The sequence below is a fragment of the Electrophorus electricus genome, chromosome 4 (assembly GCF_041902795.1).
Source record: "Electrophorus electricus isolate QZ-2024a chromosome 4, ASM4190279v1, whole genome shotgun sequence".
Classification (NCBI taxonomy): Eukaryota; Metazoa; Chordata; class Actinopteri; order Gymnotiformes; family Gymnotidae; genus Electrophorus; species Electrophorus electricus.
In genome coordinates this window covers 12402501-12430000 of record NC_137500.1, presented here as the reverse complement: position 1 = coordinate 12430000, position 27500 = coordinate 12402501, and the positions used below count along the sequence as shown (strand labels likewise).

The following is a 27500-nucleotide window of genomic DNA, read 5'->3' as shown; positions in this document are numbered from 1 at the left end:
GTGTGTTTGTGTGTGTGTGAGACCTGTGTGTCCTGGAGTATTTGGTAGTAGTCTGGAACATTGATTTCTGTGGCTGTGACGAGCTCCATCACTCCCTGTGACTCCCTCAGACAGCCCAGTGGAACCATAAAAGGAACATCATCCAGACTGCCTGTTCTGTTGTCAATAGACCAAGACACATAATATATAGTGCAGAACGTCAGCTTTAATTTATGGCATTGACAGCTACACTGGGGAAGTTGCATTCATCCATTTTAGTGGTCCAAAAAGCATTATTAGAACATGAGCGCAAACACAAGGTCTATACTTGATTCTAGATGTGGCATTTGCATTGAAGTCAGTGTTATAAGTTTCATAAACAAAAAGTTTATTTTACATCACATTACAGCATTTAGCACTCTTGTCCAGAATGACAAGGAATAGTTCTTAGTTTTCTCCAAGGAAGAAACCTTTATATTAGTGTACAAGGCCTGAGCCTAAAGAGATCGTTCAGCAAGAAACCTGTCAGAGGGAATATGCAGAAAGCAAGTACATACATGAGGGGTTTTGTTAAGGGAAGGATGGGTGATAACTGATTTTGAAATACACGTGTTGAGTTTTTGCTTTTTTACACCCAGTTTCAAAACATCTCATGTTTTCTAATTAGCCTAATGAGTTTTTGGCAGCTGAACTGGTATTGGTTTCATTTTCACAGGACAGTCAAATATGCCTGTTATTTTCAACTCCTTTACCTAGTCAGAACCTCAGTCCTGGGTCAGAAATTAAACCCCCTGGGGCCAAGGCCAGGCGCTGAGTGAGCAGAGCGTAGCTGTGCGCGCGATGTGCACCCACGTGGCAGGGATGCTCGCAGGGCTGGATTACGAGCACACACAGGGCTAAGTCTGGAGGCTGCAGTTGGGGTTGGCCAGGCTGCTACCTTTTAATCCATTTAGGATTCATTTAAAAGCTGTGGTTTTAAAATCCTTTTAGTGCTGTGCGTCTCCGTTGTTCTGCCGTTGCAACCGTTCAAAAGAACGTAATGTGGCCTTGGATGGTATAATTGGATTAGAGTTGCTCGGACTGTACCAACCTGGGTGGTTTAGGTTGCTTTTTGTGGTTTATCCCTTGAATACACTAGGCTGAAGGCAGAAGTGACTGAAACAAGCAGGGTCTGAAAATGGCTGCATTCTAAGCCTGGCATAACAGCACAAGGGAAGATTTACAGTGAGTCTTGTACGATTCAGCAGCTGACACCCATAACCATACAACTGACATTCTGCACTTTAAGTGGATCACCACTGATGCACTTCAGAGTCAAAAGCCTGCTGGAACACAGAGCTAAAGTAGAAAAAAAAGCTGAAAATGTAGAAAACTAACTTAATAAATAAATAATTGAAAGACACATCTTAACAATGAAGCATCAAAATATACTTTATAAATGATTTTAATGGCAATAAACATCAAATAAACATAATAAACATAAAAGCACCTTCTCTCCTGTGCCAGTCGTGCAGACACATTCAAACAGCTCAAGCAGCAGCAGTATTAAATACAACAGTAATACATTTGTGTGTTATTAATTTTGAATTTGGTATCTAGTGATTTTTATTATAACTTGTCCAAATGCTGCACTTCAAATTCTGCTGATAATGCTCTGTACTCTGTGCTAATGTAACATGACATGATAGTTTACCATTCAACATGTGTGTACAATGTACATGCACGTTCACTACAGACCCTGCCTGTCAGCCCTGGGACTGCTGTGAACAGACATACCTGCAGTACTCCTTTGAAGTCATGGCTGTTGTGTGTCCGTGCTGCTCTGGAGAGGAAGGCAGTATGTGGAGAGGCTGCCCCAGCACCAACCTGCTGTATGGATTCACGCCCAAAAGGGCTTAGCCTCACTGAGCCACACACTAAGTCCTTCACCATCAGTTTAGTAACACACACACACACACACACACACACACACACACACACACACACACACACACACACACACACACACACAAAAGCTTACTAATAAGGAAGACCAAGAGAGTTGTTAATGCTTTATTTTGAAAATGGAGCATTATGGAGGAAGAGAAACTGTTAAAAGGACAGCTATATGAACTAATTGTTACTATGGAACAGAGAGCAGTTGCTGCGCAGAGGGGACAGAGGCCTGGGGAATGAAGTGCTCTGGTCATGCACAGAGCTGGGAGCGTGTGTGTGTATGAGTTAGTGTACACAGCCTGCCATGTGCGTGAGGGTTAGTGTTCACAGACTGCCATGTGCGTGAGAATTAGTGTACACAGACTGCCATGTGCGTGAGAATTAGTGTACACTGACTGCTGAGTGCACACAGCAGCCTTTACTCTGCTTGAAGAGGATCAGACCAATGCTGACATAACGGATTCAATAGCCGTGGAGAAGACGGACAGATTACAGTCACTGCTGATGTAAGGAGAACACACGGACGCATGCAGTGAGTCAGACCATGTGCCATGTGAGAGGACACACACTGGGTTAGTAATGGTGGGGTTTTCCTCTACCTACTACTGGTATGTCTGTTACATTGTGCAATAACCAGATGATCAGTACAGTCAATCAAAACAAACAAATTCAATAAAGTGAAACTCTAAAATGAACTCCTTTTACTAAAATATAGTTTTCATACTCTCTCGCCCTCTTATTTCCAGGAGAATATATAATATTTTACAAAAAAGGGTAATACTACAGGAGAGATCAGGGTGATGCGGTCTGTGGATATTTTAACATGCAGAACTCCATTAACAAGTCTACGCAAGTTAGACTCTTTCAAAGAATGCACAGATACAGCATATAAAAACATATTCATAATTTTATTACTATTGGTTAATTCAGACAACAAAGAAAGGCCATATGTCATTAGATATACATATATACTGTGTGTATATATATAAAGCCAGAAGAGCTCTTTATATGATCAGTGGCCATTAAAATACACTGGTAAGCAACAGTAAAACTGCAACACTGTTGGAAATACTACTGAAACATAATGCATAGGAGAATGGAATATTGTCTATGGTAATTTTGCATGAAGTGGTAAAACTCTCTAACCACTGCCATTAGGATTGTAGAGCACATATCTCATACATATATGCCATACAGCACAGGCTGAACATCACACATGCCACACAGCACAGGCCGGACAGCACATATGCTACACAGCACAGACTGAACAATTCCCTTACTACTATGGACGTGAGTGTATGAGCAAGGCGGTTTCCGTCGGGCTAAACTGGCGTGGATAAGGAAAACTCTTGTTGGCAAATAGAACAGCCTGCCGAAACACACAGCGCTGGGCATGTTCACGCCAGCACGCATTCAGTATCACACAACTCGGTACAATGGGAGGAAAAACCCTTCTCTGACAAAAAGACAGCCAGTGCAGTACATGGACATTCCCCAGTACATCAGTCAACTCAGCAGCAAATGGAGTCTTCTAAAACACGTGCGCACACACGCACATACACGGAACAGTCCCTTCCCTAACTAAACAACACAACTGTAGGGACACGGCCGTTTGTGACTGACAGCGGCAGGGCCTGATGTTCTGCCCACATGAAAACTATTTAGTGATTGCACCAATGTGCAGCAATCATGTTCGCGGCTTCTCTGCTTTTAGATCCGCAGGTCTTCTAGGACCTCAGCATTGTCACTCACACATTAGCTGTGGTCACTAAGTGCTCAATAATGTAGGTGATGTGTATTTTTAAAGCACCCTGCAGTTTCTCAGATCAGAAGAACGAACCTGTGCTTTAATTCACTGCCACATGCAGACTCCGCAAAGCTCCTGCCGAATCAGCACAGGACATGCAGGACCGGCTGTGCCGCCTCAATCCACTGCCTAGTGGAACGAAACAGTAGCCCTTCACAATCAGTGGGAGGAGCTTGAGAGATGAGCAGTATTCATGTCTTTCTTTTATTGAGCTGAGTTCTCGCCGTGTACGAGTGTGTGCACACGTGTGTGCGCGTGTGTGTGTGTGTGTGTGTATATATGTGAGAGAGAGAGAGAAAGAGAGAAGAGAGAGAGAGAGAGAGAGAGAGAGAGAGAGAGAGAGAGAGAGAGAGAGAGAGAGACAGAGAGTGGGCAGTGGTCCATGTATGTATAATGTTATAAGGGAACGACTTGCTCCAGTCCCAAGTGCTGCTGTTTCCAGAACTCCATTCTCTCACATGCTCCTCAGGTCCTTACCCATGTCGCACTGTTTCAAAATAAGGGCATGTGCGTGTATACACACCCACCCACACATACACGCACGCATGCACGCACACACAGAGATCCAACAAAAAAAGTGATAAAAATATGTGCACTTTCTGACAAATCCTTTGCTCAATATGCACACTCAATATACATGCACACAAACACTGTCATACTCTGGAGAGCTCTCATCCAAACTTGCAGACATAAATCATGGAAATTATGCTTTGTAAAACAATAAGTTAGGCCTTAATGCAGGCACCGTCATTAATTATGTGCCAAACAGAAGATACCGAATAACTGAATGCTGCATAATATCAAGTACATAAAATGCTTAAATACTGTTTCCATAGGTAACAAAAATTTACAATGATTGCACATAAATCCATAAAAGGTACAAGAGCTTCTGTCATTTCATCCACAATCCTCTGGGGCAGTCTTATCCCAGCTCTGTAGCATGGCTGTTAGGCCGTTCTGTGGTGTCAGAAATGGAAGCAGCTCACTGGAGACCCTCAAACCCTCAGTACACCTTCAGTGAACAATCAAACATCTCCATTCTTTTATCTGAGAACCATGTTGCTTATTCTCTGTATATCTGCATAAGGACACTTTAATAACATGTAACTTTACCGTAATCTTCAGTTGATTCGGGTCTCCTTGAGTAAGATTTTAATTCGGTGCTAAAAACATTTAAAAATATGCTCTATTGCAATATTTGTTTGAATGTCAAAATAGAGGGCAACTGTCTTTGGTAAACTGTGGTAAAAAAAAAATATCTCCACTCCATTTGCTTTACAATCATTTGTAACAATTATTTCACATAATATGCACTTCATTCTGGTGGCAACAGGCAGATTTCATGCTAAATTTGAGATAAGTAGTTACTATCGGTACTGAGTGAAATCTGATCTGCCTCTTGCTCCATGAGGGAGAACAGGGGCGGGGCAGTGAGGAGTCATAAATAAGGAGTAGATGGAGGGTAATCGCTGAGCAGAGAGAGACAGAGAGAGAGAGAGTTGTGAGAGAGGACGAGGGGTGGGGGAGAGGATGTGTGGCTCTTGGGGGCATCTCCTCTCACATCTACACTCATTGCAACACGCACGTCTCCTGCTCCACTACTGGCATACCGCTGTACCGGAACTAGTGTGCCAGCCAGGTCTCTCAGGCACTGAGTGAACTCCTCACAGACCCAAGCTAGGTAAACGTGTCATCACAGCACAGGAGACTAGCAGCTGATGGCAGACCACCGCTCTCCTAAACAGGTGCAACTTTAAACTAGAGCTGACATGTGTTAGCATTTTATCATGGAGACTGTACTGTGAGAAAACCAGATGTTAGAAGGACGATAATAAAAAATAAAACAAACGAACAAACAAACAAAAAAACCTTTTCACTAACAGATAATCCAACAAACTGCATCTTTGAGCCAAAGAAATATTAATAGCAAACAACTAATTACATGGTGTGAATTGCTCTTCAACAACCAATATCAAAGTAAACCCAGATATAAACTACTAAATCACAAAAACGATTGTTTGGGGGGGGGGGGAAAGAAAAATCACGAGTACAGCGCAAATGTGCATGTGCTAGCAAACTCCAGCAAGGGTGTGGCCTGTGACCCCAGAGTCACTACGGCAATGATGAAACAAGCGTGCGGGGGCGTGTCCAAATGAGTCTGGCCATGAGCAGCAGAGCTCAGAGCAGCTGCCCCTGCGGCTCCTGCAGGAGGCGTATGACCCTGTCGATGGAGTCTGTGGTGGCGAAGGCCAGGTACTGGCAGCAGAGCCAGTCCTCCAGGCTGACGCCGCAGCGCGAGTCCAGCGAGCGCTCTGCGAACTTGATCATCATCAGTGTGCGTTTCAGGTCCAGCCAGTTCTGGAGAGTGGCCTGCCGCTGGGTGGGAGACGCGGCGGGTCCTAGAGCCTGGAGGAGGTCCTCACGCGGCCCCCACAGGAGACACTGCACGCAGGCGCGTGCCTCCCCCATGTTGATGCGCTCCGATGGGTTGGCGTAGAGCAGCAGGGCCGCCAGCCGCTGGAGGCCCCGCGAGTACAGCGAGCGGGCAGGCAGCGGCGGCAGATCGGAGGGCGCGTACTCCCTCTCCTTCAGCCCGGGGGCCTCCTCGAACGGGTTAGGCCGGTGCAGCATCTCATAAATGAGGATGCCCGTCTGGAACTCGTCGCACTTGCGGTATTGCGCGGCGGCGGCCAGCTCGGGAGCCAGGCGGGAGCGGTCTGTAGGTGCCTCACGCTCAGCCACTGCTGCCGCCGTGCTCTTCTGCCGGGCCTGCGAGAAGTTGCTGATGATGAGGCGGGCGGGGCAGGCAGAGGAGGTGGCAGCCACTGCCGGCCCCGCCCCTGTGCCACCGTTATTGTTGGGCTCCAGGAGGTCCAGGTTCCAGGGGTTGCCCGGCTGGCAGTGCACCAGCAGCAGGTTGTGCAGGCGCAGGTCGCAGTGTGTCACGTGGTGGGGCTTCATGTGCTCGAGGCCGGTGCACAGCTGCAGCAGTAGCAGACACACCTGCCGCTCATACAGCTCGGGGTTGCGTGCGTGCCGCCCAACGCCCTCCCGCACAAAGTCGGCCACCGTTTGGAAGGGTACCTCGCGCGTAATCACCACCACACGGCTGCGCAGCTTCCCACCCGGGCTCGTCCCCCCACTGCAGGCCACCGCTTCTCGGCCCCGCCCCGCCACGGGCTCCTCCCCGATCTCCTGGCTGCTCCCTTCCCTTTCTTTCTCACTCTTCTCCTTCTCCTCCTCCTCCTCCTCCTCCTCCTCCTCCTCCTCCTCTTTCTCCTCCCAGGGCAGAAGGCGGGCGGGGACATCGGCCAGGAAGTGGCCACAGTCCTGCTGGATGTTGAAGTGCACAGGCAGACTCTGGCGAACGGCCAGGCTGTGGAAAAACTGCTGCTGAGCCTCTTTAACCTTGTACCTGCAGATCTGAGAGAGAAACACTATCTAGACTCCAACCTCTCAAACACCATCAGAGTTTAAGTTAACAAAAGGTACAACACAAGAAAATGGTGGTGGAAAAAATTTCTTTGACTGTACAATTTTAAGAAGCGTAATTAATTTTTCATTTACAGGACATTTTCATTTTGGATCAGAATGTCAGGGGCAGACGGACACAGCAGCGTTACCTTGACGGCGTAGTTGACAAGTGGGTCCTTGGCGTAGGCGGCGGTGTAGTACACGGCGTCACCCGCCTCGCAGCATGGCCTGCCCGTGGTCAGCCGGAAGTGGGACCAGCTGTCTGTGCCAAAGCGGAGGTGCTCCTTCTGGCCGGCCATGAAGCGGTCCTCGCAGCGGCCGGCCAGCTTACACAGAGTGTCTGTGTGCAGGCTGCGGATGCGCCCCACCACCTCCTCCCAACTCTCCATGCCCTTGTAGAGCGCCTGCCGCTGAGGCTTGGCACCGCCCCCATCCCGGCCCCTGCCGGAGGAACGCCCCCTGGCGGCCAGGCTCTCCGTGCTGCGGCAGCCCCTGCGCTCGGAAGCCCGCCTCTCGGGGCCCTGCGCTGGGCCGCTGTTGGTCAGACAGGACAGGCTCCTCCCCCCGGCAGGTCGCTCCAGGGAGTCGCCTGACTCATCAAGCTGACGAGCATCGGAGCTGAGGGAGGAGCTCTGGCTGGCCGTGTCCCAGGTGGAGTCCAGGTCGTAGAGCGGGTTCGCCACGCTCAGACTGGTGCCACCCGGCCGCACCTCGCCCCGGGCCCGAGGGACCGCCGGCTCCCTGGCCAGTGAGGGCTCCGTGTGGGCACGTGGCACCGACTTCTTTGGCAGCGGTGGGGGTGTGGCCTTGCTGCCAGGGTCCGGACCCTCAGGGTCAGAGTGAAGAGCATCGTCAGAGGTTTTGGGGTGTCTGGGATGCTTCAGGGGGATCATACTGGCCCTGGACTGACCTACCGAGAGAGAGAGCGAAAGAGAAACTTGCTGAATCTTATCAAGATTAAGGTTAAGAAATAATTCACACAAAAATACATCAATAAAGATCCTAAAACACAGTGTCAAAACCACCACAGAACACAATCCATAAAAACAAGACATTTTATTGATGCGTCCGTGCCCACAAGTGTCATCAATACAACATTTATACATGCAGTCATCAAGTGTGCTGCTGAGCTTCAGCTGGTCTGCGTCGGTAAAACTAACAGGGATGCCAATAGAGCAAGCACAGATACAGGGAGAGACTGAATGGGAATCAATTCTCTCTCCGTCTGTCCACGTAATCCTGTTTCTTAATCAGGGATGGAGAAGGAAAGCTGAAGCCTGAGGAAGTGGACTGAGGACTACCTTTTGCAGAGGAGAGAGAGAATGTCTGAAAGCAGCCCAGCCACAAAGGAGGGGTGTCCCACAGCCCCCACAGCACTGCTGCATTCCTATGCTCCTAAACAGCTCAATGTGGGAGAGGAAGTGGACAAGCTCCTCACGGAGGCTCAGCAGGAACAGCAGCCTGATTCAGGGAAATGTTTTCAACAGCAGCTACAGGGGTTTTGCAATGTGCCCACACAGTGTTTCAGTGTGAATGGACAGACACACCAAAAAAAAAAAAAACCCAAAAAACAAAAAACCATTCGATCCTATGTGAGTGCCTGCAGAACAAAACTGCTACGGGCAGCAGCACACACACCAACAAGCACAGAACCACTACTCTCATAGAACCACCCAGATACAGACACACATAATAGACACAGATAAATACAATGAATGAATTAATTAATAAACAAATAAACAAACAAATAAATAGATAGATAAATAGATAGAGAGACATGCTGAAATTCTCTGAACAGTGTAACCTCACAGTGGAACATGCCTCTGTAATCTGCCTTAATCCTCAAAGGAATCATAACCTCCCACCCCAATCCCAATCTGTAGATGCCCTCTGATGCTGGCATGACTCACACAAGACCCGTTTTTTTCCCCCCACATGATGAAAACGATTTCTTCAAATGCACGTGCTGCATTTAATAACTGTGCCCATCAGGTGTGAGTTTGAACCCTCTGAGTCAGCTAATGCAGGACTCAATATCCTTCCTACAAGTCCAACTGCAGCCCGGGTAGCACTGGCACACTCCAGCACTAGCGGCACTAAAAGCTGCAGGAATGGGCGCGTGTGAATATTAATGGTTCCCTTAATTATTAATTACAGTCTAAATGAAGGAGAGATTAACAACGCCCTATCAGGATGTGGTTAGAGATAGCACATGTAGGAGATTAGGACACTGAGCTGTGAACCAATGAAGTGTTGGAGTTTGAGAGAGGAAACAGACCGACAGGCAGTGACAAGTACCGACCAAACCTGTAGCGTTAGCGCAGAGCATGGCATGTACCCTGTGGAAGTGTTCACCCTAGAATAATAGAAGCTCTGTAAACCTAAAACCCTTAAACAATTAATCTAATCTACTGATGAATACCCTTTTTTTTGGGAGGGGGATGGGAAAATCCAGACAAAAGCTAGCCCTGACCTGTGAGGGACAGATGTTTTTTTAGTTGCCTTACACTGAGTCAGAGTCTCAGCTTCATCATGGGAACACAGAGTTTCCCTCCTAGCTTCATTAATGGCATTCTGCCATGCCATTTTCTTCTGGTGATATCATTTTTATTCTTTTTTTTTTAACATTAACATTTAACATTTCATTTTTTGTACACCATTTGAAGCCAAACCCAGACATTTGTTTACATCATGTTTATAGAAAACATTTTTTCTAAAGAGTGATTTTAAAAACAATTCCATTCAGATGCCTTATGAGCTTCAAGAAACTCTCTTACTACATCAAGATCTGATATACACTGATCAGCCATAACATTAAAACCACCTGCTTAATACTGCGTAGGTCACCTTCGCTGTGCTCTGACCTGTCGAGGCATGGATTCCACAAGACCTCTGACGGTGTCCTGTAACATCTGGCACCAAGACTTTATCAGCAGATCCTTTAAGTCCTGTAAATTGAAGGTGGCGCCTCCATGGATTGAGCTTGTGTTTCCAGTCCATCCCACAGATGCTAATCGGACCGATCACCTTGAAGTCCTCGTTATGTTGCTATCGGTGGTGGCAGGATGGGCACTCCAGTGGGTCTGCGGCTACACAGCCCCACACTCAGCAAGCTGTGAACCTCTGTGTGTTCCAACACCTTTCTCTCATAGCCAGCATTATCTTTGTCAGTAATCTGTGCTACAGTAATTCCTCTGTGGGACCAGACGAGCTAGCCTTCACTCCCCCTGGGCTTCAGTGAGCCTCGGGTAACTCACGATGCTGATGGTTCACAGGTTGTTCTTCCTTGGACCACTTTCGGTACTCACCACTGCATACCATATACCGCACAAGACCTGGTGTACTGGAGATGCTCTGATGTCTAGCCATCAACAATCTGGCTCATCAAAGAAACTCAGATCCTGACACTTGTCCATTTCTCCCACTTCCAACACATCTGCTTCAAGGAGTGACTGTTCACAAGGAGTGACTGCTGCCTAATTTATCACACACCTTGCCAGGTGCCTTTGTAACAAGATAATCACCTTACCTGTTATCAAATGTTCTTCATTTAACCTGTCAGAGGTTTTCATTTTGTGGCTGGTAGGTATGTCAGCGTTTTTTTATTCTATTATTTGCAAACAATAGTGCGCTAAAACTGAGCTCTAAAACCTGTTTAATTAACTGATAGTTCATGCATTTACAGCAGAGAGGATGAATTGTAACGTTTCTTCAGATATGAAGCAAGTCAGCTAACCAGGTCACCAGCTTGTTACTCATTGCATCAGAGGAAGCATCGTTCACTCAGGCCAGAGGTCCTAAACCTAGGGCTGGGGGTGTCGAGCCAGATCAGGGTTTTGTTCAGCTCCAGCTACTTGTATACCTGATCCAGGTAACCAAGGACAGCACAGCTCTGTATTACTGCTATCTTTTGGTTTCTTTTATTTATGTAACAAATATGAAAATCCTTTGCAAATCCCACCTTAAAAACAAACAGAACCATAGTGCTATGCTAATTTTAGAGGTAATTGCTAGCCAGTGACTCATTAAATGAATGTAATTCTTAATCTTCTCTATTTAAGTAAAAGGTTTCCCTGTGCATTTAAGCCTTCGAAGTGATGAGCCTTCCTTACATGCTAGGAAATCCCAGGTAAACAATACTCTTCTGAACACTGGCTCTGGGTGAGAAAAAGTGTAGAAAAAAAACACAGCAACAGGATAGGGACAGGATGATGGAAAGGAGTGAGCGAGAAAGCGAGAGAGAGAAAGAAGAGAAATCCTACCTCAGCTGTGCCACCCTCTCAGTCCACAAAAGTTCAGACAAGCACTGGCATAGAGCACACACCCCCACAATACTCCACCGGAACAAGTCATAGAGAGGGAGGAGAGAGAGAGAGAGAGAGAGAGAGAGATAGGGAGAGAGTGCAAGCAAGAAAGAGCAAGAGATATGGCCCTGGCTTGCACTGCTACAGCTCTTTTTCAGATTTAGTCAGCTGCTTTGCCTTCCCACCCCATTTACATATGTGTGTTACTGTGCGTGTGCGTAAGAAAGAGAGGGTGTGCTTGCATGCATGAGAGTGAGGTAGGAAGAGAATCGGAGCCAGAGAGCACAGAGCGGGCCCCCCCACAGCCACTCCCCACGGCAGACACAGACTGTACAGAGGCGTGGAGAGTGGCTGGACCGCCCTCAGCTGGCCACTCCCACTGTCCAAGCCCCTGGCCCTGGCCCGTTACCAGCGCTCCTCTGTCCCCGCACAGGGGGAAAGGCCAAAGGGTACCAGTTGCCGTTTAGACACATTCATCCTTCACCTGGATGTGACTTGGAGCTCCCCACATCTACATGTAATACTATACATCTAGCACAGCAGCACGATCCAGACAACGCCTGCTGTGGAGAGGCGTGTAATGACACTGCCAGGGTGATTAGTGATTGGTAGACAGCAGAAACACGTCTGCTGCTGGGGAAGTTAATGACATACAATACAAGCCAGATGGCTCTGATACGACACAGATAACTAGCTGTGAGATCAGGGAACAGAGAGTCTTTTGAATTTCTTCAAACAGCCACACGACTTTTCTGTGATGCCAGTGTGCCACACCAAGAATGAGTGTTATAAATTCATCTACGTTTACTTTGCAAAAACTAGGACAATGACTTAACACTTTTTAGCAGCCTACCAGTTGTTGGGTTACAATTTACATAATATATAATCTTTCGTGTCAAATCAAGGCAATATCATATTACTAAATGCATTCAAAGCACCATTTAATTATGGCAAAACTAATGCAAGGCTAATACTAGGCTAATGCTCTTTAATTTTAGTCCCTAAGAGAGGGTGGAATTCACACGGCACTCTAAAAAGCTGCAGCGAGAGGAGTGAGAAAGACAGACTCTCTCCCACATCACACCCTGAAGAAGTGACAAAAGCCTTCTTTTCTTTGCTTCGATGAAAGGTGAGAATTGAAAAAGTTCTTAACCAGAGTTTCTTTCTGATCAAGCAGCAGCCAGCCCTAATGCGATTAGCAGAAGCAGAAACTCACACAGAGACAGACACATACAGACACAGACCAACACACACTGCCTCATGCATAAACACTGTCTATGCATTATGTGCATTTTAAGTCAAATATGTGGTCAATTAACCTTATGCAGTAACAATATTTTTGGAGTAAAAACCCACATCCAACAACTGGATCCACATCCAACCACAATGGATTGGATTCTCATTCAGAACGAATACATTTAATCTAGGGCAACTTGGTACTGTTTACAAGGCTCTAAGCATGCCATGCCTCTAGCTGCCAATTATTTATTCAGGCGATCTATAAAGGTTTCCTAGACTCTATTTTCCACACAGCAGAGAATTCTGTCTAAACAATCCCCTTTTGTGTAATAGGAACAAGCAAGCGGAGCCAATCAAATCAAGCCAGAGCTAATCAAAATCACCGCCATTGGCAACCACTGGCTTCTGCCCAGGCGGGCTTCTCGCCCAGAGAGAGCTGCCTAGAGCCCCGCCCAGAGCTGTGGGGTGGTGCTTACCGAGGTTGGTGTAGGTGGCACTGCCAGGGCTCAGAGCAGAGTGGGAGTGGGAGAGTGTGAGTGGACCCTCGTCTTCCTCAGGCTCGCCCAGGCTGGTGCTGCCCTCGCTGGGGGAGAGGCGGTGGGTGGGGGGGTGCGTGCGCGGGCCGGCTGCCTCGCACACAGGTGACAGCTCCAGCTTGGCGGGAAGGGAGGTGATGGGGGCAGGTATCTCCGTCTCCGGACGCTCAACAGGCATCTGGCTGCAGGACACAGGGAGAGGGAGGGCGTAAACCACAGCGAGAAGAAGAGCATAAACCCTGCAACCTTGTCATCATTGCCCAGGCTATCCTGCAGTGCTTCAGCACAGCCTGGGTGGAGGAGTCTGTCTACTCCCGTGTCTGGTGTGAGGATTCCGTTCAGTGTATCGTGGTAGTCAACTCTGGAGCATGTGCGTGCACGTGTGTGTGAAACATGGGGTTTAGCCCTGTGTGCTTGAGAGTGCAATTTCCTCTTTATAATGTTGGATCTCACCACAAGGTAGATCTGTTCTTTTCCTTTAGCTCTGTAAATTAATATGAATTGAGAAAAAACAGAACATGTTCTCAAACACACACACAGAAATAGACAGAATGATAGTGAGAAAGAGAGAAGGAGAGAGAACAAAACAGAGAGAGAGTCCAATTTGAGTGTTTAGAGTCAGACTGCATTAGAGTCGGACTCTAAGCCACACAGAGTCAGAGCTGCAGTGTGGCCTAAACCCAGAGCGTTCATCTAATAGCAGCACAGCCGCTTCATTAGGCATATGATTATTCAGTTTAACCTGGGGAAAGTGGGCAGAGCTGCACTCATTAACTCCTGCCACTATTATCTATAGCTCCAGGCTTATATTATTATTTAGCCTTCCCTGAATATTTCAGCACACCACTGCATAAACACATCAGTAGCAGGAGTGCCGGGAGGGGTGGGGGGGTCAAAGTCTCCCTTAGGGACGTGGGTGAAGGTCTGTGTGTGCTGATGACAGGGCTTTGGGCTAGGTGCTTCTCTCAGGCCTTGCTTTGTCTGAATACGCCGCCATTTGTCTGTGAAGTAATGGTGAAGAGCTCAGCACAGCAGTCCATGCGCCTAAGGGGGCTGCCTGCTGTTACTGATGGCAAGGTGGAGTTTACGTCAAGGTGTTTAGGGCTTTCTGTCAAGCTACAGAGCAACATTTACCATAAAAAAAGAGCTACAAGCAAGATTAGCTTAATGTCATACAAATTACTCAAATTAATACACTACTCGGCATCAGAATGATTTCGTTTTATAAAGCATTTTGGTATAAGAATGAGTTTACAATTGCAATGTCCTAAAATCGCAGTGAACAGTGCATCTGATTAGGTCAGAAGTTTAGAACTATGACCCAAGCACCTGCTACTGACTGTGCGCTGAAGGAATGGTCAGAGGGACCCACAAACACTCAGTGAACTCCAGCAGTGCAGCCTGCGTGTGAAAGCACAGGGAGTAGCAATGTCCTAATGTCCTGCAGAGGACATGCCCAGGGGCGCAGAGGAAACCTGGCAGAGGAGTGCAGCCAAAACCACTCCCTTCCTGTGACATTTGTTTGTTAGCACAGCCAAAGGCAAAAATCTCACAAGAAAGAACAATTTCATGCCAGCACATATGGAGGTGCGCATTCACGTCTCAACAGCAATACACCTCTTCCTGGTATGACACCACCAAACCACAGGTTTGTTAACAGGGAATGCCGTGTGTTGGGTAGTTCCCGCTTATCACATTGCTCTGCCTCTACTGCTAAGACCATTTACCACACTACAGCACAAACTTAGAGGTTCAACGTCCATTGCTTTAAACCTGGCGATTTCAGGACTGCATGTCCTTATGACTGAAGCCTGACTATGTCAGGACTTGTTTAAATGGCCTAAAACAAGAAGTCCCTTGCATTTTAGCTGTTCAAAGAGGCATTTAATGTTCAGAAAGCATGCGCTCACACACACACACACACACACACACACACACACACACACACACACACACACACGCACGCACGCACACACGCACGCACACACGCACGCACACACGCACGCACACACGCACGCACACACGCACGCACACACGCACGCACACACACACACACGCACACACACACACAGCCAAAAGACCTGGCTTACCTGCTGTATTGGCTCACACAGCTGCCCATAGCTGGAATCTCCTTCACATTCAGGCCTGGTTATTCTCTCTCGTGTTTTCTCTCTCTCTCGTGCTCTCTGTCATGTTCTCTCTCTACCTCCCACTCCTCAGGTATTCACCTGCAAGCTCTACTCTACATTTTCCTGGACACGCCTTCTGTAGCTGCACATTCGTACACAGGGAAGCGATTAACTCCTTCTCTACCCAGTAGCCTGAGCAAATCACACGGCAGATCTTATGACTAACTGCTGTCACCAATGGCTGGCAAAGATACAACAAGGAAATAATGCAACTTCTTTACCCTACACAAGAAAGGACAAAAGGCCTGACCAAAGGATCTCCAGGCCTTGAATGGACAAAGACAAATAGTGGTGATACAAGGTCACACGTGACACAAGAACACATACATGACACTCAGGGCTAACAAAACTGACATGGTCACTCACACTATACTGACATTAGAAACACCTTCATCAGAAGGCTTGTTATGAATGGGATATCTTCATCAGTAGAAACTCCATTGTGTTTATACAAGGCAAAAATACCTTGAAACTTTGAACCCCCTTATAAAACACGTGAGTCAAACTGATCGCATTGTTGATGATAAAATGAATGGTGACAGGAGGCCCTGACAGAGGAAACTGGAGGATGGTGAAACCAACACAGAATGTGTAAACATGTAAACAAATGTAAATAAATCAAGAAATCACCTATCAACTATCCAGCACCACATCAGGAAGTAAAGCAGTCATCAAAACACTAAAAGTCTCCTTGTCACACTAAACCCTTCCTGGAGTTAAGAGAAACCAGCAGCCTGAATCAAGGTCATGGCCCAGGATACCGTTAATTTAAAATCACGGCACATATTAGAATGCAAAACATACTAGCACGATCCTTGCTCAGTGAGGTGTGACTGGAATTAGAACACTGCGCAACGAGGCGGGAAGCGCATTAAACACGACGGCCACGGTGAGGGAGCCAACATCTAGCACAATAAAAGGGAAGCAACAAAGAGCAATAAATTAAAGGGAAATAATTTATGACAGCTCACATCTCAGATACAGGAGAGAAGACAGTGAAATTGAGATGTACCTCATGACTTTGCTGATGAGGAGGCTGGCTCTGCTCTTGGGGGGGCCCGACTGGCTGAAAGACATTGCTCCACCGGCCCCTACTGCGGATGCATTACACTCCTCCACCCGGAGCTCCGCCTCCCCATCGCCCCCCGTACCACTCTCAGGTTTATATGTGAATATGATGGTCGGCTTCTGGCCAGGGTCATCTGTTTTTGACTCTGAAAACCAGTGCTGCCTCTGGATGGGGGGAGGAGGCAGCATGGTTATCACAGTCCCATCCAAACCCACCAGCTTTCCTTTCTCCTTCTCTCGTTCTGCTTTCTCCTTCTGTTCTTCCTCATCCTTCCGTCGGCGGAAGAAGCTCTTGAAGGATATCCAGCGCTTGGGCTTGTTGCCATCGCCTGATCGCCTGCCCTCTGCCCCGGGGCTGATCTCCCCATCGCTTGGCCTGGAGCTGGACTGTCTGGTCCAGTTGCTAAAGTGCCTCTGGAGCAGGTTGGTGGCATGGTAGGGGGAAGAGGTGGATCTGGGTGGGGGGAAGGGAGCACCAGGCTCAATCCTGGGACTTGTTGGGGGCTCGGCTGCTGAGGCACTTTGGGACTTGGGTAGGATCTTGGGTGGTGCGTCTTTGTGGGACTTGGTCAGCGAGCCGTCTGCAGGACAGTGGAGGGACTTGGGTCTGTTGAGTGTACCCCTCGTGGCATCAGGGGGGAGGGAGTAGAGCTCCTCTGTGCTACAAGTCTTGCCCTGAGGGGATGGCGACTCCGGAGGAGACTGGGGAGGCTGGATGGAGGCTACTAACTGAGACAGCACCATGCTGGCCTTTTCCCTGTGCCCTGTACCGGTGCTGAAAGAGGATTGGCATTCGCCATTTCCCGCCGCCGAAGGCTCCTCACTGGAGCTGCGGCTGTGGCTGAGGTTGGCTGTGGTGGATACGCTTTTGCCCAGGCTGCCAGAGAGAGTGCTGGGAAAGGGACAGGCACTGGCCTTAGGCGTGGAGAAAGTGACGGAGAGGTTGGCTGCTGCTACACTTGGCTCACCAGTGCTTTTGGCTCTGTTATCATGAAAAGCCTCCCCTGCCCTTACAGGGTCCCTTTCTCCATCAGCAGCGCCTGGGGTGAGTGTCCTGCTGGACACGTGCTCGGTGGGGGAGGGCTGCGTGCTGTCAGAGGAGCCGATCTCCTCGTACGTGTGGCTGGTCACTCGGCCACCTCCTCCAGGCTTGGGTTGTGGAAGTTCCCCGCTCAGGCCCAAGAAGCTCTTGTACACGGCCAGGTTGTCATAGGCGCTGGGGTTGATCACGATAGGTACCTTCACTGCGTTCTTCGAGCTACGCGCATACGTGGGTTCGTCTCTGATGATGATGGGAAAAGGGGGCATGCCGGCGTTGTTGTAGCTGTTGAACTTAATCTCAGACAGGTTTGGTGATTTGACAGGTACCGTGCGTGATGAAGAGAGGCCAGTGATTGGGGAGGTGGGAGCTGATTTGTGGTTGCCGTGTCTGGGAGGCACAGAAGGCCCATGTGACACCCCGCTCATTAACTCTACCTTGGGGAGCTTTTGCCGGGGGCTGGTGCTTGATGTCCACACCTCCTGGTAGCGGGTAATCCCTGGCCCCCTGCATGAGGGGCTGGGGGCAGCAGCGGTTGAGACCAGTACTGAAGGAGAGACTGGAACAAGTGGAGATACCAAAGTCGTAGGAGATACTGCTACAGACTTGGGGGAAAGTGGGGATTTGGGACAGATAGGAGAGGCAGCTAATGGAGGGATGATCTTAGAGGCTCCAGGGTAGGGCGGAGGACTCAGCACTGTGTTTGGACTCTTGAGTTTGGAAGTGCTGTCAGGTGTTCGCTCTTCCGTGCTGGCCATAGAGGCAGACACGTCCACCACAGTGTAGGGCTTACAGATGGGTGTCTTCTCCAAACTCACCACTCTGTATGGCTTGGCCTGCTCCTCAGTGGGGCTGAAGCTAATCGTGATTGGCTGGCCAGGGAGAGCCTGTGGAAGAGCCCCACCCTCCCTCTGACTGCCATCTTGTTCCTGCAGCTGGATGGCCAGAACGGCTTTATGGGTTTCGGTGCCTTTAGGTGAGCTCAGTGCTCGGACAGCTGGGTCTCGCTGCTCTGCGGTCTCTCCTCCAGCCTGAGGGGGGTGCAATCCATTCCGATGGCCACACGGGACACTGCTGCCACTGCTGGAGGTGCAGGAGTCCTCCGGGAGGGAAGAAGAGGATTCTGGCGAGGTGGTGGACTCTGAGGTGGACAGGAAGCCGCTGCCCTGGGGACCAGTGCCGTACGGGAGTAGACTGGGAGTTCCATTCGAGTCCACTGAAGGATAACCATTCAGAATCTCATCATAAGTGTCGTCGTAGTCTACCGCACATATCCTCTGCAGTGAGCGGTTTCGCAGGGGCACAGTGTTCCACTTCTTCCCAGCCGCAAATGGGACAGGAGACAGCGTGGCGGCACGGAAATTAGCGAAGCGTGGCTGGCCCCGCATCCGAATCTCCATAGCCAAAAGCTCTTCATCGCTCTCATCCCAGCTCTCATGCTCGCCATCGTCGTCCTCATCCTCATCATCATCCTGGGTGTCCTCATCCCCATCCTCATCCTCCTCTCCATCACTGGAGAATTCCGGGTAGCAGAAGCGCCCCCCCTCCGAGCTGATAATCTCGGCACTGTCACTCAGAGAGACGCGCTTGCCTGCCCCACTGCCGCAACCGCTGGTATTTCCCACGGCCAGGCAGCCTGTGGCAGGCAGGCCTCTCTCCAGTGAACGCCGATACGAGCAGCCGATCCGGTCCAGGAAGTCATCCCTTGCAGAGGCAGGGCCAGATCCCAGACCCGCGATCTCCTTCAGCACGTCCGTCAGCCCGTTGTTGTTGCTGCTGCTGGGTGGATAGAGGGGAGCGTATCCCTCTATCTCCCCTCTGCTGTCCTCTCCTTCATTGTTGTTTGGTCCTGCGGGCCTTTTTCGGTTCAGCCCATTTTGATTCCAGGCGGTGAAAGCCGAAGCTTTTCCAGACTCCGCCCCTTCCACTGGCTTCTGCAGGTTCCCCTCTGCATCTAGCCCCGCCCCAAAACACGGCAGCATCATGGTGGGCTTCACCGCGATGGTGGGTTTCTTGGCCACGGGAGGGCGGAACTGGCCCGAGCGGGAGGAGCCGCCACCTCTCTGAGTGCTGCTGGTGAGGTTGGCGTTAGTGCTAGCCCCAGCCCGCACGGGGGAGTGGCTATGCTGGTTAATGTTACTCCTACCCCCCGTGGAGGTGTGGCTGGGGGCGCTGGAGGCGTGCTCAGGAGGAAGCTTGCGCGAGGCCCCCTCGGGCAGGCGATGCAGACTCTTGGGCTTGAAGCAGTTCTTGCACTCGCCAGGTTTCCACACGTGTTCAGTGAAGGCGTTGCAAGCAGACATGGCTGCAGTGCCGAACGCAGCACACTCAGTGGACAGGCAAACCCTCCATCACACGCACGGCCAGGAACTCACAGCTGCTGCATGCTGGGGGGCACGGAGGCATGCGACTCTGGGAAATCCACCTGAAAAAATAAACCAAATGAGGATCTGAAACGAGGCATTTCCAAAACCAGCATAAACATCTAATGAAACACTGTTTTACAGTAGTGTTTCTGTTGATTTTGCCTTTATAAACATGCTTTTATAAACATACAATTACTCCTGTACAAAGACCAGCATTAGAACTGGACTTCCAGCAGGGGGAGCATTGTCCTTCTTAAGTGGGAAACTGATCTACCTCTAGTCTACCCTTGCACAGACCAGTGTATGCATTTGTATATTTCTATATGAGTGTCTAGGAGGGGGCCACCAGGGTCACTTGCACAGACATGCATGTGCATGTGTGAACACCCACACGCTAGCAGGGTCTGCCAAACATTTTCTGTTCTAATTTTAGCCCTCCGCTCAGACCAGTTGCAGGTAGTTATCAGTCACTGCATGACATTGTCAGACTCGCACACAAACACAAGCTGCTTTCAGTGGTAGACCTCTAGAAAACAGCAGCAGGATGGACAGAGTAAAGGTCAAAACAAAAAACTGGACAGAAAGGGAAAAAAAACTACCTTCCCTGAAGTCTACAAGGTATGTGTGTGTACTCTTTTTACCCATGTACAGATTTCCTGCCTGAAACCTGTGCTATGAATCACTTTTGACAACATGCAAAAATTTCATCACAAACAAGTTATTGTGGCTTTCAGTACAAACACGTATGCACACACACACTACCACTCTGTATTCTGTCTTTGCCATGAGTGCCAGTGCCTGGGCTAGTGCTCTAAAAGTCAGTACCTTCAGGTTTCCACTCACCCACTCTGTGCATTACTCCCACACTCTGCCACTAACGAGCAACACACAATCATGCAGCAGAGGTCTTGGCTCTTCTTGACAATCACTGAAGTAGAACAAAGAAGCACTCCAAATACTCTGTATGTGTAGTGCAACTTTACTTCCTGAAGTGATTTACACATAACAGGCACTTTCTCCAGTCTGTGAGCAGGAGAGGTGGGGAGTATAGAGGGTGGGCGCTGAAGTTTGGAAGAAGGGAGATCAGGAGACACACACCTCATAACTGCCCTCCTAATACTAGACCAGGCTGGACTTTTACTTCAGTGTACTGTAAAGAATCATTACAAACTAATACGAGTAAGAGCGTGTGTGTGTTTAACGGTCACCCTTGAAATCGTGTACACACACTACATAATTACGAACAAGGAAAGACGAGCAGTAACCTCCTATTGCAGGTTAATGGTTATAATTAGCAGTCAATAGGTTTAATTTTTGCAGAGTAAGTAAAAAGGACACGACAGTCTATACCATAATTTAAAGACATATTGGTCATTAATTGACTCAGAAAGACAGAGTGAGTGAGTGTGTGAGTGAGTAGGGCTGGTCCATGGGTAATAAAAGGTGAGCAAGCCAGTCAGACAGGGTCACAGTGGTCAGATCCTGTTCTGTGTAGCTCGCCATGGCAATACCGTAGTTGGGGATGGACAGAGACAATACTCCAGGCATAGCCAGGAAAAGGGTGCTGACCTGTCACATACCCACCCACGAAAACGGAATTAAGGAACAATCACAATGACTCATACACAAAAGCACACTGATCAGCTTAAATGTTATAAATGAACCGACCCATATACAGGCAAGGCTAATCAGCACTCTGCATGCAGGAAATGTCTCATTTTCAGTGGCCCAAGAACCACCCAGGCACAATAAGGTCTGGCAGAGAATGCTTTTCCTTCTAAAAGTCATACAAGAGGCTTTACAGGACTGTTCTCTCTGCTTTCTAAATGTGCCACACAAAGTACCTCCAGACCACCAACATCCGCTCCTGCCTCATGTGGGCATTCACCCGACATCTATTCTTTCATGCTGGGCCACCCTACCCCAGTGAGTTTCTTTGAGGTTCCTGGAGACACTCAAAGCGAGGTGTGTATGATGGTGAGCAGTGAGGTATGTATGATGGTGAGCAGTGAGACGATTTGATTTAGACAACATTAATCTTAATACTGCAGTGTCATGTGTCTGCATTACAGGAATCTCCTGGAAACTGCCACCCATCATATATACTGAACTTAGGCCTCTACAGTCACTGGCAGTCAATACACACACAGACCCAGACAGACAGTCACTCAGACAGACACAAAGACACGCAAACAAGCGGCCTGAAAAGTGTGTATGTGCACTTGAGTATGCGCTCCATTATATCCACTGACACCTTCCTGTTATCTCCTGAATCTCCACCCAGAGGAAACACATCATTCATTGTGTGAGACAAAAGGGAGTTCCTACCATTATTCTGCCCATCAATCAGCCTTCTCTCCTCTGCTCCCCTCTATCCACTCATCTCCTCCTCCAGGATTCCTGAGCACTCCCTGCTCCTCTCTTCTCCTCCTATTTTTGTGGCTTCTCTTCATACAAAGCATGCTTTCATTTGGCTGCTCTATTCTGGTCTCTCTCTGATGAGCACTTTGTGCACAGCCAGTCGGGGAACACTGTGGCTTCTTTTAGTGTATGTGTGTGTGTGCACACACACATGAGCATGCACGTGCCAGCTAGAGACAATACAGAAAAACAAGCCTTACGTCTAATCTAGCAAGAAAGATGTGTGAGAGTTTTGAGTTTGTTGAGTTAAGCCCTATTCCCAGAGCGATGTATTAACTAGGCTACAGAAACACAGAACAGTTAAAGTATTCACTATGCTCCATACATTCCAGTATCAGTACCCACTAGAAGAATGATTCACCACGAATTATTTATTATCCTGTTCGGAAAATCACCGATTCCTACTATCCTTCCATCTCTCCATCCAATCAGCTTTACATTCCTAAAAGCTTCACACCCCTCTGACCATCCCTCCATCCATGCTTCCATTTATCTGCCAATCATGCCTTCCTTTCCCAGTCTCCCAGAATGAGATACACAGCCCCCAGCCATCAGCTTCATCTCTCAGTATGAGGTATGCTGTAGATATTCAGATCATCCCATAACATCGCTGAATATTATGGACCAATTTTCAATCAGCGCTGCCAAGGTTCAAATTGCTCATCTCCCCCCTTTGAGTGTGATAATGTCTGCTCACTCAGGCAAAGAAAATGGTGGTTATCTACCTCAGGAACGCAGAATACAGAAAAAGCCAATGACAAGTGTTGCTACCATACTGTCATGGCCCTGAAACTATTAGAAAGCCATATTTAGGCAAGGACTTAACTCAGTGAGTCATGACAACTCTGGTTATGTTGAATAGGAGTAAATCAAACAATCTTTGTTGCTTCATAGCGTTTGTAAGCTGCAGTAAGTAACTACAGACACATGTTGTTTCTTGATGATGTCCCCTTTTGTTTGGTGAGACTTAAAAAGGTCACCCGGCAGGTAATATGGTTGGCTAAGCAGACAGTAATGAATCACCACACCATCCTGTTATATTTCACACAATCACTTTGGCCATTGTGCCCGTGAATGTGCCTGTGCAAATATAAGTATAAACTGCGAGTGACCTCTGAATACACCCAAATGTCCTCGTAGCACATGAGTGAGTAGGTGTGTAGATCCTTCTCTCTGCCATTAAAGGCAGGGCCTTGTGCACTCCATGTTTCCAAAGTGACTGAGGTTTCTGTAGCTGACTGGCATTACTTCAGATTCTTGTTGCCTGGCTAGCTCTTTATGACTTTATAAGAAGCCACGTGTGGCTACTTAGATTTTCATAATGTTTTCATTTCATTGTTATTCAGTTAATTATATTTAATGGGGGCTTAAACAGACTAGGAGTGTGTTGTCAGAGCATGTCTTAGCCGAAATGGAACAGGAAAGGTAGACTAAAATAGGTTTAAATTCACCTTTGACCTGTGTATAATCCTGCTGAGTATAATACTGCCTATGGCAGCCTGGCTAAAGAGAGTCTATAGTGCAACCGGCAGGCACCCAGCCAGAGAGGTCGCAGAAAGGTCAGAGAGGTCAGGAGGCACGGAGGTCCCAGGGGGCTGCAGCAAAGGACCCCTCTCCATTATTCCCCGCTGTCTCTCTGTGAAAGCAGGAAAGAGGGGAAGAGGCCAGTGATGGCTCCCCTGTGCAGGGCCTGGCGTGGCCCTGACATGCGAGGCATTCCACAGAGAGGGAGGTCACACGGGCTCCAGAGCAACGGAGTGCTCCCCGTGGAATTTCCTACTGACCCAACTGCCAACATGTGAGCACTGTTTTGGTAGAGTTTTGCTAAGAGCTTGTGTAGACCGTACGTGAGGTATATGTATGTGAAGGAGGGAGAGAATCAGAGACAGAGGGAGAGAGGGACAGAGGGAGAGACAGAGGGAGGGACAGACACAGAGAGAGAGAGAGAGAGGGAGGGGGGGACAGACAGAGAGAGAGAAAGAGAGAGAGAAAGAGACAGACAGTGAGAGGGAGAGAGAGATAGCTGTGTTTTAACTCCTGCTAAAACCATCTACATGTTCAGGAACTACATTCCTGTGCAGTGCACTATTGCACAACCTCTGGGTTTAATGCTTGGAGAGAAAGAGAGAAAACATTTTAGCAACTTTAAACTTCAGTTATGTGAAGCCATCCAAGTACAGCATGGTGACCCAGCACAGTACATGCACATAGACATGTCCTCACACTGTATAACACACAGGCAAAGAAGGCTTAAGTAACTCTTCAGTGGAAATGGAAAAAACAACACACACACACACACACACACACACACACACACACACACACACACACACACACACACACACACACTTTCATTCTACCTAGGGAGCGAATGAGTGATTATTTCCACACACATTTTCACACTTCTGCTCCAACGCTCTATGAGATCGTGTGCTCCACTCCTGCACTTTGTAGGGGAGAGACCATGCTAGAAGCGGCGGCTTGGTGAGACAGGCCACCCTGTTCTACGGATCGGTGCCTGAGCTCCACCCTACCACGTCTCCAGACAGCTTCTGACAGACGAGCGCAGCAGGAAATTTCACAGGCTGAGCCGATGCCAACTTCCTGAGCAGAAACAGGTGCCAGGTTTTTATGAAGTGTTACCAAAGTACAGGAGCAGCAATTCGGGAGGAACGCAAGAGCAACGTTCCAGGAGGAACGCAGGAAGGGCGCTCCGGAAGGAAGGCAGTCACATGGACTGATCAGTTCCAGCTCAAAGGCACACTTTTAGTGACACAGGATATGCACACGCACACACACATGCAGGGACACACACGGGGGGGAGAGAGGCACGAGCTCTATCATACTGCCAGAATAATAACCACAGCCTGAGTTTAAGAGAAAGAGAGCGCGATAACGGAACCAACAGAGAGAGATAACAGAGCCAACAAGAGGGACAGTACACTGACAAGAGTCAAAAACACACACAAAGACAGGGCCAATGTGCTGGAGATGACAGATAAATGTTCCTACCTGAAGGACTGCAGTGAGCGCCAGGGGCCCTAAGCTGAGTTCTGCTAACATCAGGAGAGGCAGGCCTGGATCACAGATACACACTCAGCCTCATAATTACACACCCAGACGACAGCACTTACTGCAGGTGGTCATAAAACTCAGCATGTGATGCAAGTGTGTGTAAGAGGCGTTGACAGGATGTCTCACTGTCTGTCTCTCCCTCTCTCTGTGTGCATGGCAGAGAGGAGGAGTGACTGGCATTGATCCTTACACACACCTCTTACGCACTGCTACACACACCTGGGTGGCACACAATGGCAGACTGCCCACACGCACTAGACTAACGCATCCATCCATTCTCTCTCTCACACAGACAAGCATGCACACACACACACGCACGCACGCACGCACGCACGCGCACACACACACACACACACACACACACACACACACACACACACACACACACACACACACACACACACACACACAGAGGTCCTGGCAAGCTGTAGAAGACTGGTATTTGTTGCTGCTAGGTGGCATATGGGAACAGTATTGGTCACCTGTCTGAGTGCACACACTCAGCAGTCTGTGTCCTGGGTCTCCACTGGCCTTGTTTACATAATTTACAGGGATAGTACTCACTTTATCTGGGGACATACTTGGGAAAACCATGGATGGGAACTACACATAAGACTAATATTTCGAAGCTGAATCTAACCCATGTTAAAAGATCTTTATATACGGTCATTAAATTGTTGTGTAAACTGACACACATTTGCGGCTCATCTGGTGGTTTTCAAGCCATGTCCTTGCCACCACTGCTCCATACCCACTCCCCAGTGATCGAAAAGCCACACGGGCACAGGCCAGATGCATGATGGCATGCTCCGCAAACAAACCCCTTACATTCATCCACATAGGCCAATGGCACAGCCAGCGCGCGGTCTGATGTTGCACTCTGGAGAGACTAGAGAAGCAAACCCTGAGTGCAGGCCCTCGGAGCTGACCGTGATGAGCACTCTGCCCCTGGTGCAGAGCCTGGAGGGGAGCTCAATGCAAATGCAGAACCTTGGGAATGCTCACTGCTGGTGCTGGTCTCCAGGGGCTAAGCGGCGCGCGCACACAAAGGCAAAGAGAGGAGCTGCAAGAGCATTTGTGACGGGAAACAGAAGAATTCCCCAGTCCGTCTGCCACCACACATGACACCTGGAAGAAGAGAAGGAGGAACAGACAGAGAGAGAGGGAAAGAGAGAGACAGAGACAGAGGGAGAGAGAGAGAGAGAAAGACCATGTGAGTGTGAAAGACTAAGTGGGAGATGGACAGATTGAGTGTGAGAGAGTCAGACACAGACTGAGTGTGTGAGAGACACACACACACATTGAGTGTGTGTGTGTCTCTCTCACGTGTGTGTGTCTCTCTCACACTCAGTCTGTGTCTGTGTCACACATTGAGTGTGTGTGTGCGTGTGTGTGTGTGTGTGTGTGTGTGTGTGTGTGTGTGTGTGAGTGAGAGAGAGAGAGTGAGTGGGGGGGGGGTACTGGGAAAGAAGATGCACCACATGATTTTCTTTTCAAGCCTGATACTATCTGGCATTCTGCAATTGTGCATGTCTGGATATGTCCAGAGGAGTAAACAAAGGCCACAGTGAGAGAGGCGAATTGTGGTTGGGGTTTGTGAGAGACACAGGCTGTGGTTTGGGCCAGGGAGACAGGCTGTGGTTAGGGGGATGAGAGAGAGATAGCAAAAGACGCGAGAGACTGCTGCAGAGGAAGGCCGACAGGAAGGTAATCGTGCTCAGACAGCCTAAGTCAGGGTGTTGAGAGAGAGAGAGAGAGTGGGGGGCTGCACCAGGGCACTGAGAGTGAGACGGGTTGAAGTGAGGATGTATCACACTGGCATTCCCCAGCTACTCCTGTATACCCAGCACACACTTTCCCAGAGCTCCATGGGGCTCAAACAGAGGTGAGACTTGAGCAACCAGAAATGGCCTAACCACATTAAAAGGTTAGAGGGGTGCAGCAGTGGCGGTGGAGCTCCGGCAGGACCAGGAAGTGACCCCCCCCCCCCCCCACACACAAACTCTCTCTGCAGTAATCACCCAGCACTGCATAAGCAGGCATGTGCACCGCTCTGTCACTCCTGCTC

General features: G+C 48.8%; 2 protein-coding genes across 12 annotated transcripts in view; both read right to left on the bottom strand.

The window, feature by feature from the left end:
• The window catches only part of ubap1la (ubiquitin associated protein 1-like a), a 5659-nt gene extending 3011 nt beyond the window's left edge, over window positions 1-2648 (bottom strand). The window contains exons 1-2 of one of the 3 annotated variants that reach the window (XM_035523742.2): window positions 1756-1901; window positions 24-156 (exon numbers count right to left, since the gene is read on the bottom strand). In XM_035523742.2, the coding sequence (XP_035379635.2) occupies window positions 24-156; window positions 1756-1778 (156 nt within the window). In that variant the 5' untranslated portion in view covers window positions 1779-1901. Of the gene's footprint in view, window positions 1-23 lie in introns of all 3 variants that reach the window. The other 2 variants (XM_081712440.1, XM_081712439.1) reach the window with 2 other exon arrangements.
• A 155-nt stretch (window positions 2649-2803) lies between these two features.
• Window positions 2804-27500, bottom strand: part of peak1 (pseudopodium-enriched atypical kinase 1) — a 52475-nt gene continuing 27778 nt past the window's right edge. For 8 of the 9 annotated variants that reach the window (XM_035535704.2, XM_035535691.2, XM_035535692.2 and 5 more), the window contains 4 exons: window positions 16476-19995; window positions 13215-13456; window positions 7345-8105; window positions 2804-7144 (listed from right to left, as the gene is read on the bottom strand). In XM_035535704.2, coding sequence (XP_035391597.1) covers window positions 5900-7144; window positions 7345-8105; window positions 13215-13456; window positions 16476-19873 — 5646 coding nt within the window. In that variant the 5' untranslated portion in view covers window positions 19874-19995 and the 3' untranslated portion in view covers window positions 2804-5899. Of the gene's footprint in view, window positions 7145-7344; window positions 8106-13214; window positions 13457-16475; window positions 19996-26437; window positions 26561-27500 lie in introns of those variants that run through there. The other variant, XM_081712435.1, reaches the window with a different exon arrangement.